The sequence below is a fragment of the Eleutherodactylus coqui genome, chromosome 4, assembly GCF_035609145.1.
Source record: "Eleutherodactylus coqui strain aEleCoq1 chromosome 4, aEleCoq1.hap1, whole genome shotgun sequence".
Taxonomy (NCBI): Eukaryota; Metazoa; Chordata; class Amphibia; order Anura; family Eleutherodactylidae; genus Eleutherodactylus; species Eleutherodactylus coqui.
In genome coordinates this window covers 162632657-162645662 of record NC_089840.1, presented here as the reverse complement: position 1 = coordinate 162645662, position 13006 = coordinate 162632657, and the positions used below count along the sequence as shown (strand labels likewise).

General features: G+C 44.4%; 1 protein-coding gene across 3 annotated transcripts in view; it reads left to right on the top strand.

Annotated features, from left to right (window-relative positions):
- Window positions 1-13006, top strand: part of DRGX (dorsal root ganglia homeobox) — a 91133-nt gene that overhangs the window by 11788 nt on the left and 66339 nt on the right. For all 3 annotated transcript variants that reach the window (XM_066600343.1, XM_066600341.1, XM_066600342.1), the window contains exon 5: window positions 5237-5409. In XM_066600343.1, coding sequence (XP_066456440.1) covers window positions 5237-5409 — 173 coding nt within the window. The remainder of the gene's footprint in view (window positions 1-5236; window positions 5410-13006) is intronic.

Sequence of the window (13006 nt, the reverse complement as noted above, 5' to 3'; positions counted from 1 at the left end):
TCACTCTCTCTATATCTCTCTATCGCTTTCTCTGGGTCTCTCTCTGTCTTTCTATTCCTCTCTCTGTCTATCGTTCCCTTCTGTCTGTCTATCGTTCTTGTTCTGTCTGTCTGTTGCTCTTGTTCTGTCTATCATTCTGTCTTTTTATTGCTCTTTCTCTGTCTGTTTCTCTCTGTCTCTCTATTGCTATCTCTCTCTATTTGTCTCTCGATCACTCTGTCTGTCTGTCACTCTGTCTCTCTACACTCTCTGTGTTTCTCTGTCTCTCTACGCTCTCTCTGTGTTTCTCTGTCTCTCTATCGCTATCTCTGTCTCTCTATTGTTCTCTCTTTCTGTCTGTCTTCCTATTGCTCCCTCTCTCTATTGCTCTCTCTCTGTTACTCTATCACTCTCCCTCTGTCTGTTTATCGCTCTCTCTCTGTCTGTCTCTCTATTGCTCCCTCTCTGTCTCACTGTCTCTCTCTATATAAATCGCTTTCTCTCTGTGTTTCTATTGCTCTCTCTGTCTCTATTGCTCTCTCACTCTGTCTCACTATTGCTCTCTGTCTGTCTCTCTATTGTTGTCTCTCTCTATTGCTGTCTCTCTATCATTCTTTCTGTCACTGTCTCTCTCTCTCTATCTCTCACTCTGTCTCTATCGCTGTAACTAATAACACATATGTGAACCACACAAACAGGAAATTTGCCATGACCATTCTTTACATCCTAATAGAAAAAGTAAAGAGGTTGCAACTTTAATATTTAATTCTAACCAAAAAAAAAACTGTGAAAATCTGCGATGCATGACATAGTTCTTTTCTCAGAAACCATAAAGCCTAGGGAAATTATATGTATAATTTGGAGAATCTACTTCATTTCTATGTATATACTGAGGAGAATCTACCTCACCTCTATGTGTATATACTGAGTAGAATCTACCTCACCTCTATGTGTATATACTGATGAGAATATAACTGACGATGTGTATATACTGAGTAGAATCTACCTCACCTTTATGTGTATATACTGATGAGAATATAACTGACGTCTAGGTGTATATACTGAGGAGAATATAACTGAACTCTGTGTGTATATGCTTTGGAGAATCTAACACTCCTCTATGTGTATATACTGAGGAGAATCTAACTGACCTCTGTGTGTATATAATGAGCAGAATCGACCTCACCTCCAAGTGTTTATACTGAGGAAAATATAACTGACCTCTATGTGTATATACTGAGGAGAACATAATTGACCTCTATGGGTATATACTGAGGAGAATCTACCTCATGTTTGTGTGTATTTACTGAGGAGAATGTAACGCTCCTCTATATGTATATACTGAGGATAATATAACTGACCTCTGTATATATACTGAGGAGAATCTACTTCACCTCTATGAACATGCTCCTCAATGTAATGCTCCTCTATGTGTGTAAACTGAGGAGAAACTACCTCACTTCTGTGTATATACTGAGTAGAATCAACCTCACTTCTATGTGTATATACTGAGGAGAATCTAACGCTCCTCTATGTGTACCTACTGAAGAGAAACTTTCTTACCTCTAATTGTTACTACTGAGGAGAATCTTCCTTACCTTTATTTGTATATACAGAGGAAAATCTTCCTTACCTCTATTTGTATTTATTGAGGATAATCTACCTTACCTCTCTCTGTATATACTGAGTAGAATATAACTAAACACTGTGTGCATATATTGAGGAGAATCTAACTGACCTCTGTGTGCATATACTAAAAGATTGTAAAATACATAAGGATGCGGCCATGGACTGCAGGGATGGAGCATGCCCTAAAGGACTGCAACCTCCAGTTTGGGCTTAAATTGGAATAAAAAGGGGCGTTACCTTTAAAGGTTAAAAAGTGAGGAGAGTGGGAGGGGTGGCACATTCTGCAGAGGGACATCAGTACATGCAGTCTGAGGAGAATCTAACACTACTCTATGTGTATACTTAATTTATTCCTCGGTTCCTTTATAGTAAATCCCGATGTCATAAAATTTTCTGTGTGCATACGTCACACTTGCACCAAATTAACTTGAGCGAAGACGAGTATATCAGATAGTATCTATATATAATTATTAGAGCGCCCCCTTGTTACAGTCCTGGGTATAATAGATGATGGGAGAGATCTCTGTACTGTCCCCAGATATATCTATACATAGTTATTAGAGCGCCTCCTTGTTACAGTCTTGGGTGTTAATAGGTGATGGGAGAGATCTCTGTACTGACCCCTGATATATCTATACATAGTTATTAGAGCACCACCCTTGTTACAGTCCTGGGTATAATAAATAATTGGAGAGATCTCTGTACTGACGTCTGATATAGTATACATATTTTTTAAGTCGCCCCTCATCTGTCTCTTTCTGATCTAAATCTCAGTGATTGTGATACTCTGTTCTGCGCTTCTTCCTGAGTAAGAGATAACATTAGAATGACTTTATCTCTCTTCATTTTATTTGGCATTTAATTTTCCTCTGAATACAGTACAGAAAAAAGTGTTTGATAAAAATGATGTTCACACTCCACATTTCCTCTTTCAATACCCATTAAAGAGTCAAACAATTCAGCTTTACCTCTTTTATTTATGTAACTGAAGAGCATTTAAGGGTTGACAGCACAACCATTTGGACATCTATTTCTTCCCTTGTTTGCTAACATTGTGTGCAGAACAGACACGCTCACTGTAAGTTCCCAAAACCAATTATGCTTGCGGGAATCCAAACTTTCTGACCTCTTCATGGATATTATAACAGTCACTTGATGTGATGCCATTATGTACACCTTTGCTTAACCCTTTCCAATCCAATTTGTATCCTGGTTTTCCTAGGGAGCTTACTCTTTTTCTGCCATTATACAACGGCACTATATGCTGGCTAAAGCCAGTACTGCATGAGGTGACACATTGGATAGGCTCCGACAGCAGAGAGGCTGGCAATAAACAGTAAAAGAAACCCAACTGACGTCTTCCAACATCGGAGCTGTACCGCCTTAAATCATAATGTCTTCAGACATCAGGCAGTGGATTTGAAAGGGTTAAAGGAAACTTATTTATATTTATTTTTTTTACAAATTAAAACCAGATAGAGATACATTTTTAATTTTTGTAACCTGTTTTTATTTTCTGATTGTAGATTTTTTTACATTGTATTTTCTGTACATGACTATGGGGGCGTCCATCTTGTCTGCACATGACTATGAGGCGGCCATCTTGTCTGTACATTACTATGGAGGTGGCCATCACCTGAGCTGCATTTAATAGCATTTAGAAATGCTTTACAGCAGAAATCTTAGGCTATTCACACAATGGACTGAAGGTGATCCATTGACCTCTATGGGAGACTGGTTTGTAGATGGGATCGGTGACTTGTATAGGGTTCAGCGTGCATGGAGATTGAGGAGGTTAGCTGTGATATCACCTATTGTGAATGGGGTACTCTGTGTTATCTGTATATAGGTGTAACCTCAGTGTAATCCTGCCTGTGATGATAAGATGACAGCTGAGAAGTTTTCTCTTCAGAATCAGAAACGTCACACTATTATTAGACTTCAGTGGTCAGGGTGAAAAAAACTGGATTTTAGAAATGTTTTAAAAATATATATTGTAAGAATGACCAAAAATACTTAAAAAAAGATATAACATAAAAAAATGATTTATACAGTAGGTAATTTTTGGATTACAGCGCCACCATATACTGTCCTCTAATGTGTAACCTTACTCCCTAATAGATGTTTTGCCTGAAGGAAATAGAAGACATATGTTCTTGCATTTAGAATGGTTTCACACTCAATGTTTTTTGTTTTATGTGTAGCTTTTTCAGCCCAAACGAGACGTGGATTCGAAAAGAAGGGTACATATAGATGAAGGACTTCTTCTTCTTCTTGCAGGACTGGCTTCTGGTTGGTCTCAAAAAACTGCATCAAAGTGGTTTGTTTAAAAAACAACAACCCATCAAGTATATGAAGATGTAGAATGACTTGGTGTAAACCAGAAAACTGAATTATGTAGATAAGCACATGTAGATGTAGAAACGCAGTCTAGCTAATAACAGTCTAAAGCATCTGTATATATTTGATTTCTTGACTTTCAAGGCTATACTCTACAACAATGTACTTATATGGGATGATTCTGTTCTCTATGACAACAACAATTACCTGCTCCTAACATGGGCATGTCAGTGCTTGGCACATGTATGTTGTCTTCCTGGATATAAGATGTTAATAGAAGCAGCAGTATTGTCTTTGACGGCCTTGTTAGTATGCAGATGGATCTGTAGGCATCAGTGTTGGAGGGCTCTCACAGTTGGGGGCTTTTACATTATTTCTCCGATAAATACATGTTTAAGAGAGCATGGCTTTTGGAATAAACAAAAAAATTAAGAATGACAGGTCCATTAAATACCAGACTCAGCCCACAGACAGACAATGCTCTTGGATAAAACTGATGACCCCTTTAATGGTCTTTTTCCAGACTAAAAGCAAAACAAGCCATGTCAGTTACACTTGGGGCCCTTTAATACAGAAGCACTGACAGTTATTCCAACAATAATTGTTCCTCTGCTTTTGCGCGGGAGCGATGACCACTCAGTGAATGGAGGCGGAGCGTGTCGGGATCCTTCCGGCCAGCCTGCCTCCATTGACAGTAAACAGGCCATTGTTCATAGATGAGTGCCTACCTGTTTACATGGGCCAATCGTCTTTTCATTTGTAACCTGCATGACCCTGAACAGCAAGGGAATTATTGTGTGTCATAGAGACTGTGCCAGCATACATACTGAACAATTATCGTCCAGACTCCCGCAATCCAGAACATCCGAACAAAAGTTGTTCAGTGTATAAGCGCCCTCAGTCTAGAGAGCGGGGACCCTGTGATCTGGACCCCGAGAAATCTGCAATGTGTTTCTATGGACTGTAGACAAAGGTAGTTTTTATTTGTAATTAGTAGGCTGAAATTCCATCAGTCAACTAGTAACAACATCTGACAACATGGCGCTGCGTTTCCAGGTAACATTCTCTCTGCATCTTCACTGACTTATTCATGGCCGCTGCTTGCTGGACTTCCATGATGCAGGCCTGGAATCGATAGATAGTTTGCTGCCAATCAATGCAGGAACTGGAAACAATGATGACTAGATGCAGGAATGGATAGATAATGAGATGATGCTGGTATCTGCCAAGGAAAGTCTTTGTAAATCATGATCTCCACCATCGTACATTGATACCTCTTTTATTTCAGGTCTGGTTTCAGAATCGTAGGGCAAAGTGGAGAAAAACTGAGAGGGGTAGTTTCGAACAAGATGGTTCAAAAGAAGGCACAGCTGAAGTGACCTCACCCACCAGAAACCTTACTTCACCTTCTTCCGGGGATTCTACGAGGGGCAAAAAGGAAAATCTGGATGCGCAACAGAGGTAAGGACTTAAATATATTAATCTTTACATAAACAGCATACAATCTTTTTTTAATGTGTGCAGATGCAGACTAATTACAAAAGTGTAAATATAAACTAATTATTGCCCTAGTTGTAATGGCTCATGCAGTAACTTTATGTTCAGTGTTAATATTAGAATTGGCTCACATCTTGGGAAACCATGAAGCCTTTCCAGAAAAACCAGTGAACTTTGGAACATTAAATTCTTGTCATATTAGTTGATTACATGATACCGATGTTCTGACCACCATATATGAACTGGCGCTGCTAAATTACAACTGAAAACTAAGAAGCACATAAAGGACTTCATTATATACAAACCTAAAGCAGCAGGGACATCATGCACCACCCTATAGACGGGTGATGTACTGACAATATGTGCCACCCTATAGAAGGGAGCTGTACTGACATCATGTGCCACCCTATAGTAGGGTACTGTACTGACATCATGCACCACCCTATAGGAGGGCTCTATACTGACATCATGTGCCACCATATAGGGGGGCTCTATACTGACATCATGTGCCACCCTATTGGAAGGCACTGTACTGACATCATATGCCACCCTGTAGTAGGGTGGTGTACTGAAATCATGTGCCACCTTATAGGAGGGCGATGTACTGACATTATATGCCACCAAATAGGAGGGTGCTGAACTGACATCATGCGCTACCCTATAGGAGGGCATTGTACTGACATCATATGCCACCCTATATGAGGGCGTTGTATTGACACCATGCACCACCCTACAGGAGGGTAATGTACTGACATCATGTCCCATCCTATAGGAGGGTGCTGTACTGACACTGGTGCCACCCTATAGGAGGGCGCTGTACTGATATCATGTGCCACCCTATAGCAGGGTGCTGAACTGCCATCATGTCCCATCCTATAGGAGGGTGCTGTACTGAAATCATGTGCCACCCTGTAGGAGGGTGCTGTACTGACATCATATGCCACCCTACAGGAGGGCACTGCACTGATATCATGTGCCACTCTATATGAGGGCGCTGTACTGACATCATATGCCACCCTATATGAGGGCACTATACTGACGTCATATGACACCTTATAGGAGGGCGCTGCACTGACATTATGTGCCACCCTATAGGGTGGCGCTGTGCTGATATCATGTGGCATCTTATATGAGGGTGCTGTACTGACATCATATGCCATCCTTTATGAAGGTACTGTACTGGCATCATGTCCCATTCTATAGGAGGGTGCTGTACTGAAATCATGTGCCACCCTATAGGAGGGCACTGTACTGACATCATATGCCACCCTATAGGAGGGTGCTGTACTGAAATCATGTGCCACCTTATAGGAAGGCACTGTACTGACATCATATGCCACCATGTAGGAGGGTGCTGTACTGACATCATGTCCCATTCTTTAGGAGGGTGCTGTACTGGGGTGCTGTACTGAAATCATGTGCCACTTTGTAGGAGAGCGCTGTACTGGCATCATATGCCACCCTACAGGAGGGCACTGTACTGACATCATGTGCGATTCTATAAGAGGGTGCTATACTGACATCATATGCCACCTTATAGGAGGGTGCTGTACTGAAATCATGTGCCACCCTATAGGAGGGTGCTGTGCTGATATGTGCCATCCTATATGAGGGTGCTCTACTGACATCATATGCCACCCTGTATGAGGGCACTGTACTGACATCATGTGCCACTCTATAGGAAAGTGTTGTACTGACATCATGTCCCATTCCATAAGAGGGTTCTGTACTAAAATCATGTGACACCCTGTAGGAGGGCACTGAACTGACATCATATGCCACCCTACAGGAGGGCACTGTACTCACATCATGTGCCACCCTATAGGAGGGCGTTGTGCTGACATGTGCCATCCAACACGAGGGAGCTGTATTAACATCATATGCCACCCTGTATGAGGGCACTGTACTGACATCATGTGCCACCCTATAGGAGGGTGCTGTGCGGACATCATGTGCCACCCTATGGGAGGGTGCTGTACTGACATCATATGTCACACTACAGGAGGGCGCTGCACTGAGAGGGAGACTCAGAGCTGGGGGGCATTTCTCATCATTCAGCATCTCCCCGATATCCAGGGGGACTTGAGCTGCAGACGAAAGCTGATGCTTCCTGCATGGGATTGGGCATTCCGGGAGTGACTACCATTATACACATAACTGCAGGAGATTTAGCTATGGCAATTTATAAATTGAATAACAGCTTGTAGAAGGAAGAGAACTACTGCAGGAGTGAGCACAGAGTTGAAGACAATTTATCCAGGCAGGCTTGTAGACAGAAAGAGGATCCCATAGCAAATAACTTTTCAGGTGTTGGTTACCACTATCATACCTCTGGCTGGAATAGGAAGACCTGCTATCTTTTGCCCCATCTCCATGATCCTTGGGTTAATTCAGTCTTAGGAGTCGGATCCCTGTGCAGGTTCTCACCACATCACAATAAGGCATGCAGGAAGCCTAGTCTGTGCCTCCTCTCCTATCAGGCACTGTCAGCTGCAGTGCGTATCTCCCCTGGAGCTGCGGCACGCTTTTCTGTAGTCTTCAGGCAGCCCTTCGTGGATTGGAGGTTTAAAATTCCAACACCCCCCCCCCCCCCTCCCCCCCAGGAAGCGCTGGCTATGATTGTTTCTCGAGTACCGCAGCTCAGCCAATCAGAGCCAGCGCTCGATGAACCAATCTTATTGATTCATTGAATTCAGGGCTGCTTGAAGACTACAGAAAAGTGTGCCAATCACAGGCAGGATTACACTGAGAGGAGACATATAAGATTCACCATTCACTATCGGTTCTAATCACAGTGTATCTACTCCCCCAATCCTGCACACATTACAGAGCATGCTTTCAGCAGTCTCCCATAGAAGTTAATGGCTTCCCTCCTGTCCACTGTGTCTAAAAGGTGGCTGTAAACATCTCGAAATTCTGTTAACTGCAGCTCAGAAAAGATGGCTGCCCCATAGTCATGTGCAGAAAAGATGGCCGCCCTCATAGTAATGTACAGACAAGATGAACAGTTTGGATAGCACACACTGTAGTTTTTAAATGCTCATAATGTTTATTTGGACAGTTCAAATGTTTACATTAGGCACACAATTTGCACAGCATTTCAGCCTCAACACCCTTTATCAAACATATGCAGAAAGTGAAAGTTAAAAAAATTATTGATTTAAAAAATTCAGCCTGCATATATCTAAAATCCTAAAGTGGGTCAGACAGTCAAAAAAGTCCTGAGGTATGGTATGCAGAGGGGACCTCCATCGCCAGCTAGCCAAATTTTTTATATCAGTAACAGAGATGAGCATGCTTGTTTAAGGCTGATGCCCGAGCGAGAATCGGTCTTTTCGAGTAACTGATTACTTGTCCGAGCACCATGCGGGGGGTGGCAGATCTATCTCTCTCTCGCCCGGCTCCCTACCGCTCTCCGCACCCGCCTCCCCCCCCGCATGGTGCTCAGACGAGTAATCAGTTACTCGAAAAGACTGATGCGCGCTCGAGCATCAGCCTTAAACGAGTGTGCTCGCTCATCTCTAATCAATAACCTTTAATACTTCAACTTTCTGGTTATTTCTCTCTTAGGGTGCGGCACACTAGCGAGAAAATCACGCAGTTTCCTTACAATGGTTCCTCGCAATGATTTTCAATGGTTTCATTCTCATTTGGGATGCTGCGTGAATAAAATCGCAACATGTTCTATCTCTTTGTGATATTGCCCATTGTTTTCAATGGGGCCAACGGCAGAAGCGCCGGCCCCATTGAAAACAATGCGAGCACATCGCAATCTTCTGCCACAGCTGTGACAGCCGCAGTGGAGGATTCCTTCAGCCCCGCAGGGATGAGAGGCTGTTTCTATGTGAAAACCTTGCATTCAGGGGTTTCGGAAGGATTGAGAGGGCAATGTCGAGCCGTGAATCTGAGCCCGATATCACCCCCACCAGTGTAAAGCAGCCCTTAGGACAGATCTATGCTTAGGGCTTTCATACACGGTGGATTAATAAACACTGGACAAGTGTATCGTACTTTGGGTCCGCAGGAACCGTTGAGGCCTGGTAAAACTTTACTTATTGTAACTTTGCCAAGACAGGTAATTACAGGTACATTTACGGCAGCAGTCACAGGTAGATTCACAGCAGTAGTTACAGGCAGAAGCTCAGAGGTTGGGAGGCAAAAATACACAGGAACAATACTGCCCTATAGTTCACGTTATCTATATGTCATGGGTCCTGGACATCAAATATACTCGGAAGGAGGCAAAAAGATATCCTCAATATCCATCAATATCCTATTCACATAGCCTCTGGCAAGACAAAATTACTTAGAAGAAGACTTAGTTTAAATTCCCCCCGGATATTCTCCGCGTGGGTGTGAAAATCACGTACTTCTGTGTGGTGGTCACATTGGCAGACGGCCACACAGGAAAAAATAACTGCCGCAATGTGAACGGGCACCTGGTACAAGGGGTAACTTTATACAGAATTATTTGGGGAGGATTGCTCTGTTTCTCTGTTGAATTTTTAGTGACTCTCTCATGCGCTTCACATGCGGTAAGATTGTCTCTTCATCTCCTTCATATTAGATGGGGGAAAACCAGAGATGTTCCCCTGCGCCCCTACAGTTTCTCCAATGGATCAGGGAAGTGGGAAGATCCTCAGCTCCTACTAGGGAGCCTCTCCTTCTTCTCCATTTCGATACAGGAAAGCTGAAGGTGCTTTCCTGCATCGCCGTGGGTCCTCTAACAGCATGGGTAGATGAAAGATCATCAACAACCACTCCTGCTCTCAGGCACTCACTTTTATCACCTCACTTCTACCACATTACACAGTAGGAATAGATACATTCAGCATGCAGACAGGTAGGAGACGGACGCACTTGAAGACGAACGTCTCTCTGCAGCGCCGGGAGAAAGAACATGCTTCATTGCCGGTCATGTGTTCTTTCCTCAGCGCTGCAGAGAGACGTTCGTCTTGAGGTACGGCCGTCTTCTTCCTGCAGTGAGGGCTCAGTCACACGGGCGCATCAGCGCCTGTGTACGGGTGCCGATACGCCCGTGTGACTGAGCCCTTAGTCTAAACAGTCAAACCACATAAAATGTGACAGCCCTTCAGATATTTGTAGACAGCTCTTAAAGGGGTTGTCCCGCTAAAGCAAGTGGGGTTAAGCACTTCTGTATGGCCATATTAATGCACTTTGTAATATACATCGTGCATTAAATATTGGCCATACAGAAGTTATACACTTACCCCCCTCCGATGCTGGCATCCCCGTCTCCATGGCGCCGACCAAAGCCGCCTTCTCCCTGGATTAGATGCGCTTGCGCTGAAGGGGCCGCTCTGGCGTGCTCGCGCCACACAGGTCTTCTGCGCGTGCTCTCTTTTTTGCAAGCAAAACATTCCCAGATCTTTTAACAGTTCTTCATAGGACAGGCTTTGCAGACTGCTCAACATCTTGGTAACTCTTCTCTGAACTTGCTCCAATTTGTTTATGCCTTTTTTATAGTGGGGTGTTCAGAAATGTACTCAGTATTCCAGATGAGTTCTGACTAAGGAGAGAACATGGCTCTGCTGAGAGTTGAACTCAGGATCTCCTGTTTACTAGATAGGCACTTTAACCAAATAAGCCACAGCGCCACATCACAGCTGAAGGTGGTGGAAGACTTGAACACTGCTGCTGCAGTGCCAACATGGATGCTGGATTTGGGAGAACACTCCATGCAGTTCACTCAGCAGGGGCAGTGATATTAGGCGGACCCTTTGAGTAGTCTTTTCAGTCGTCCCTGGTAGAGATGAGCGAACGTACTCGTCCGAGCTTGATACTCGTTCGAGTATTAGCGTGTTCGGGATGCTCGTTACTCGTAACGAGTACCACGCGATGTTCGGGTTACTTTCACTTTCCTCTCTGAGACGTTAGCGCGCTTTTCTGGCCAATTGAAAGACAGGGAAGGCATTACAACTTCCCCCTGCGTCGTTCAAGCCCTATACCACCCCCTGCTGTGAGTGGCTGGGGAGATCAGGTGTCACCCGAGTATAAAAATCGGCCCCTCCCGCGGCTCGCCTCAGATGCGTTGTGAGATAGCTGAGGGACAGTGGTATCGTGTTGGAGCTGCTGTAGGGAGAGCGTTAGGAGTTAGTGTAGGCTTCAAGAACCCTAACGGTCCTTCTTAGGGCCACATCTGCCGTGTGCAGTAGTGTGGAGGCTGCTTTTAGCAGTGTTGCACATTTTTTTTTTTTTGCTATATCGGCCGTGCAGAGCATTGCGCCCTGCAGTAATACTACAGGGACAGAATTGCGTAGGCAGGGCCAGAAGACATCTTATAGATTGAATATACGCAGTGGTCCTTTTGCAAAAAAAGATTTGAAAAAAATCTATTTGGCCTGCCTGTCACTCTGCTCAGTGTTGTGGGTCCGTGTGTGCTGGGGGTAAAATTTCTCCAAATAAATACGCAGCCAGCTAAGTGTTACAGCATGCTTGCGCCAAATTATTTCCTGCCTCTAAAATCACCGCTCTGTTGCACTTAATAACAGACAGTGCAACACTGCAGTTCCGTGACACACACATCAGGGACAGAATTGCGTAGGCAGGGCCAGAAGACATATATAGATTGAATATACGCAGTGGTCCTTTTGCAAAAAAAGATTTGAAAAAAATCTATTTGGTCTGCCTGTCACTCTGCTCAGTGTTGTGGGTCCGTGTGTGCTGGGGGTAAAATTTCTCCAAATAAATACGCAGCCAGCTAAGTGTTACAGCATGCTTGCGCCAAATTATTTCCTGCCTCTAAAATCACCGCTCTGTTGCACTTAATAACAGACAGTGCAACACTGCAGTTCCGTGACACACACATCAGGGACAGAATTGCGTAGGCAGGGCCAGAAGACATATATAGATTGAATATACGCAGTGGTCCTTTTGCAAAAAAAGATTAGAAAAAAATCTATTTGGCCTGCCTGTCACTCTGCTCAGTGTTGTGGGTCCGTGTGTGCTGGGGGTAAAATTTCTCCAAATAAATACGCAGCCAGCTAAGTGTTACAGCAGGCTTGCGCCAAATTATTTCCTGGGGTTCCGTAAACGAAGTCAGCCTCCAACCACAGGCCAATAAGCGGCACATTTAATTACAGCGTTCTGTTTCTGCACTACTGCTAATACACCATGCTGAGGGGTAGGGGTAGGCCTATAGGACGTGGACGCGGGCGAGGACGCGGAGGCCCAAGTCAGGGTGTGGGCACAGGCCGAGCCACTGCGGTGGCCAGGGGTAGAGGCAGGGCCAGACCGAATAATCCACCAACTGGTTCCCAAAGCGCCCCCTCGCGCCATGCCACCCTGCAGAGGTCAAGGTGCTCTACGGTGTGGCAGTTTTTCACAGAGACGCCTGACGACCGACGAACAGTGGTGTGCAACCTTTGTCGCGCCAAGATCAGCTGGGGAGGCACCACCACCAGCATGCGCAGGCATATGATGGCCAACCACCCCACAAGGTGGGACGATGCCCGTTCACCGCCTCCGGTTTGCACCGCTGCCTCTCCCCCTGTGCCCCAACCTGCCACTGAGATCCAACCCCCCTCTGAGGACACAGGCA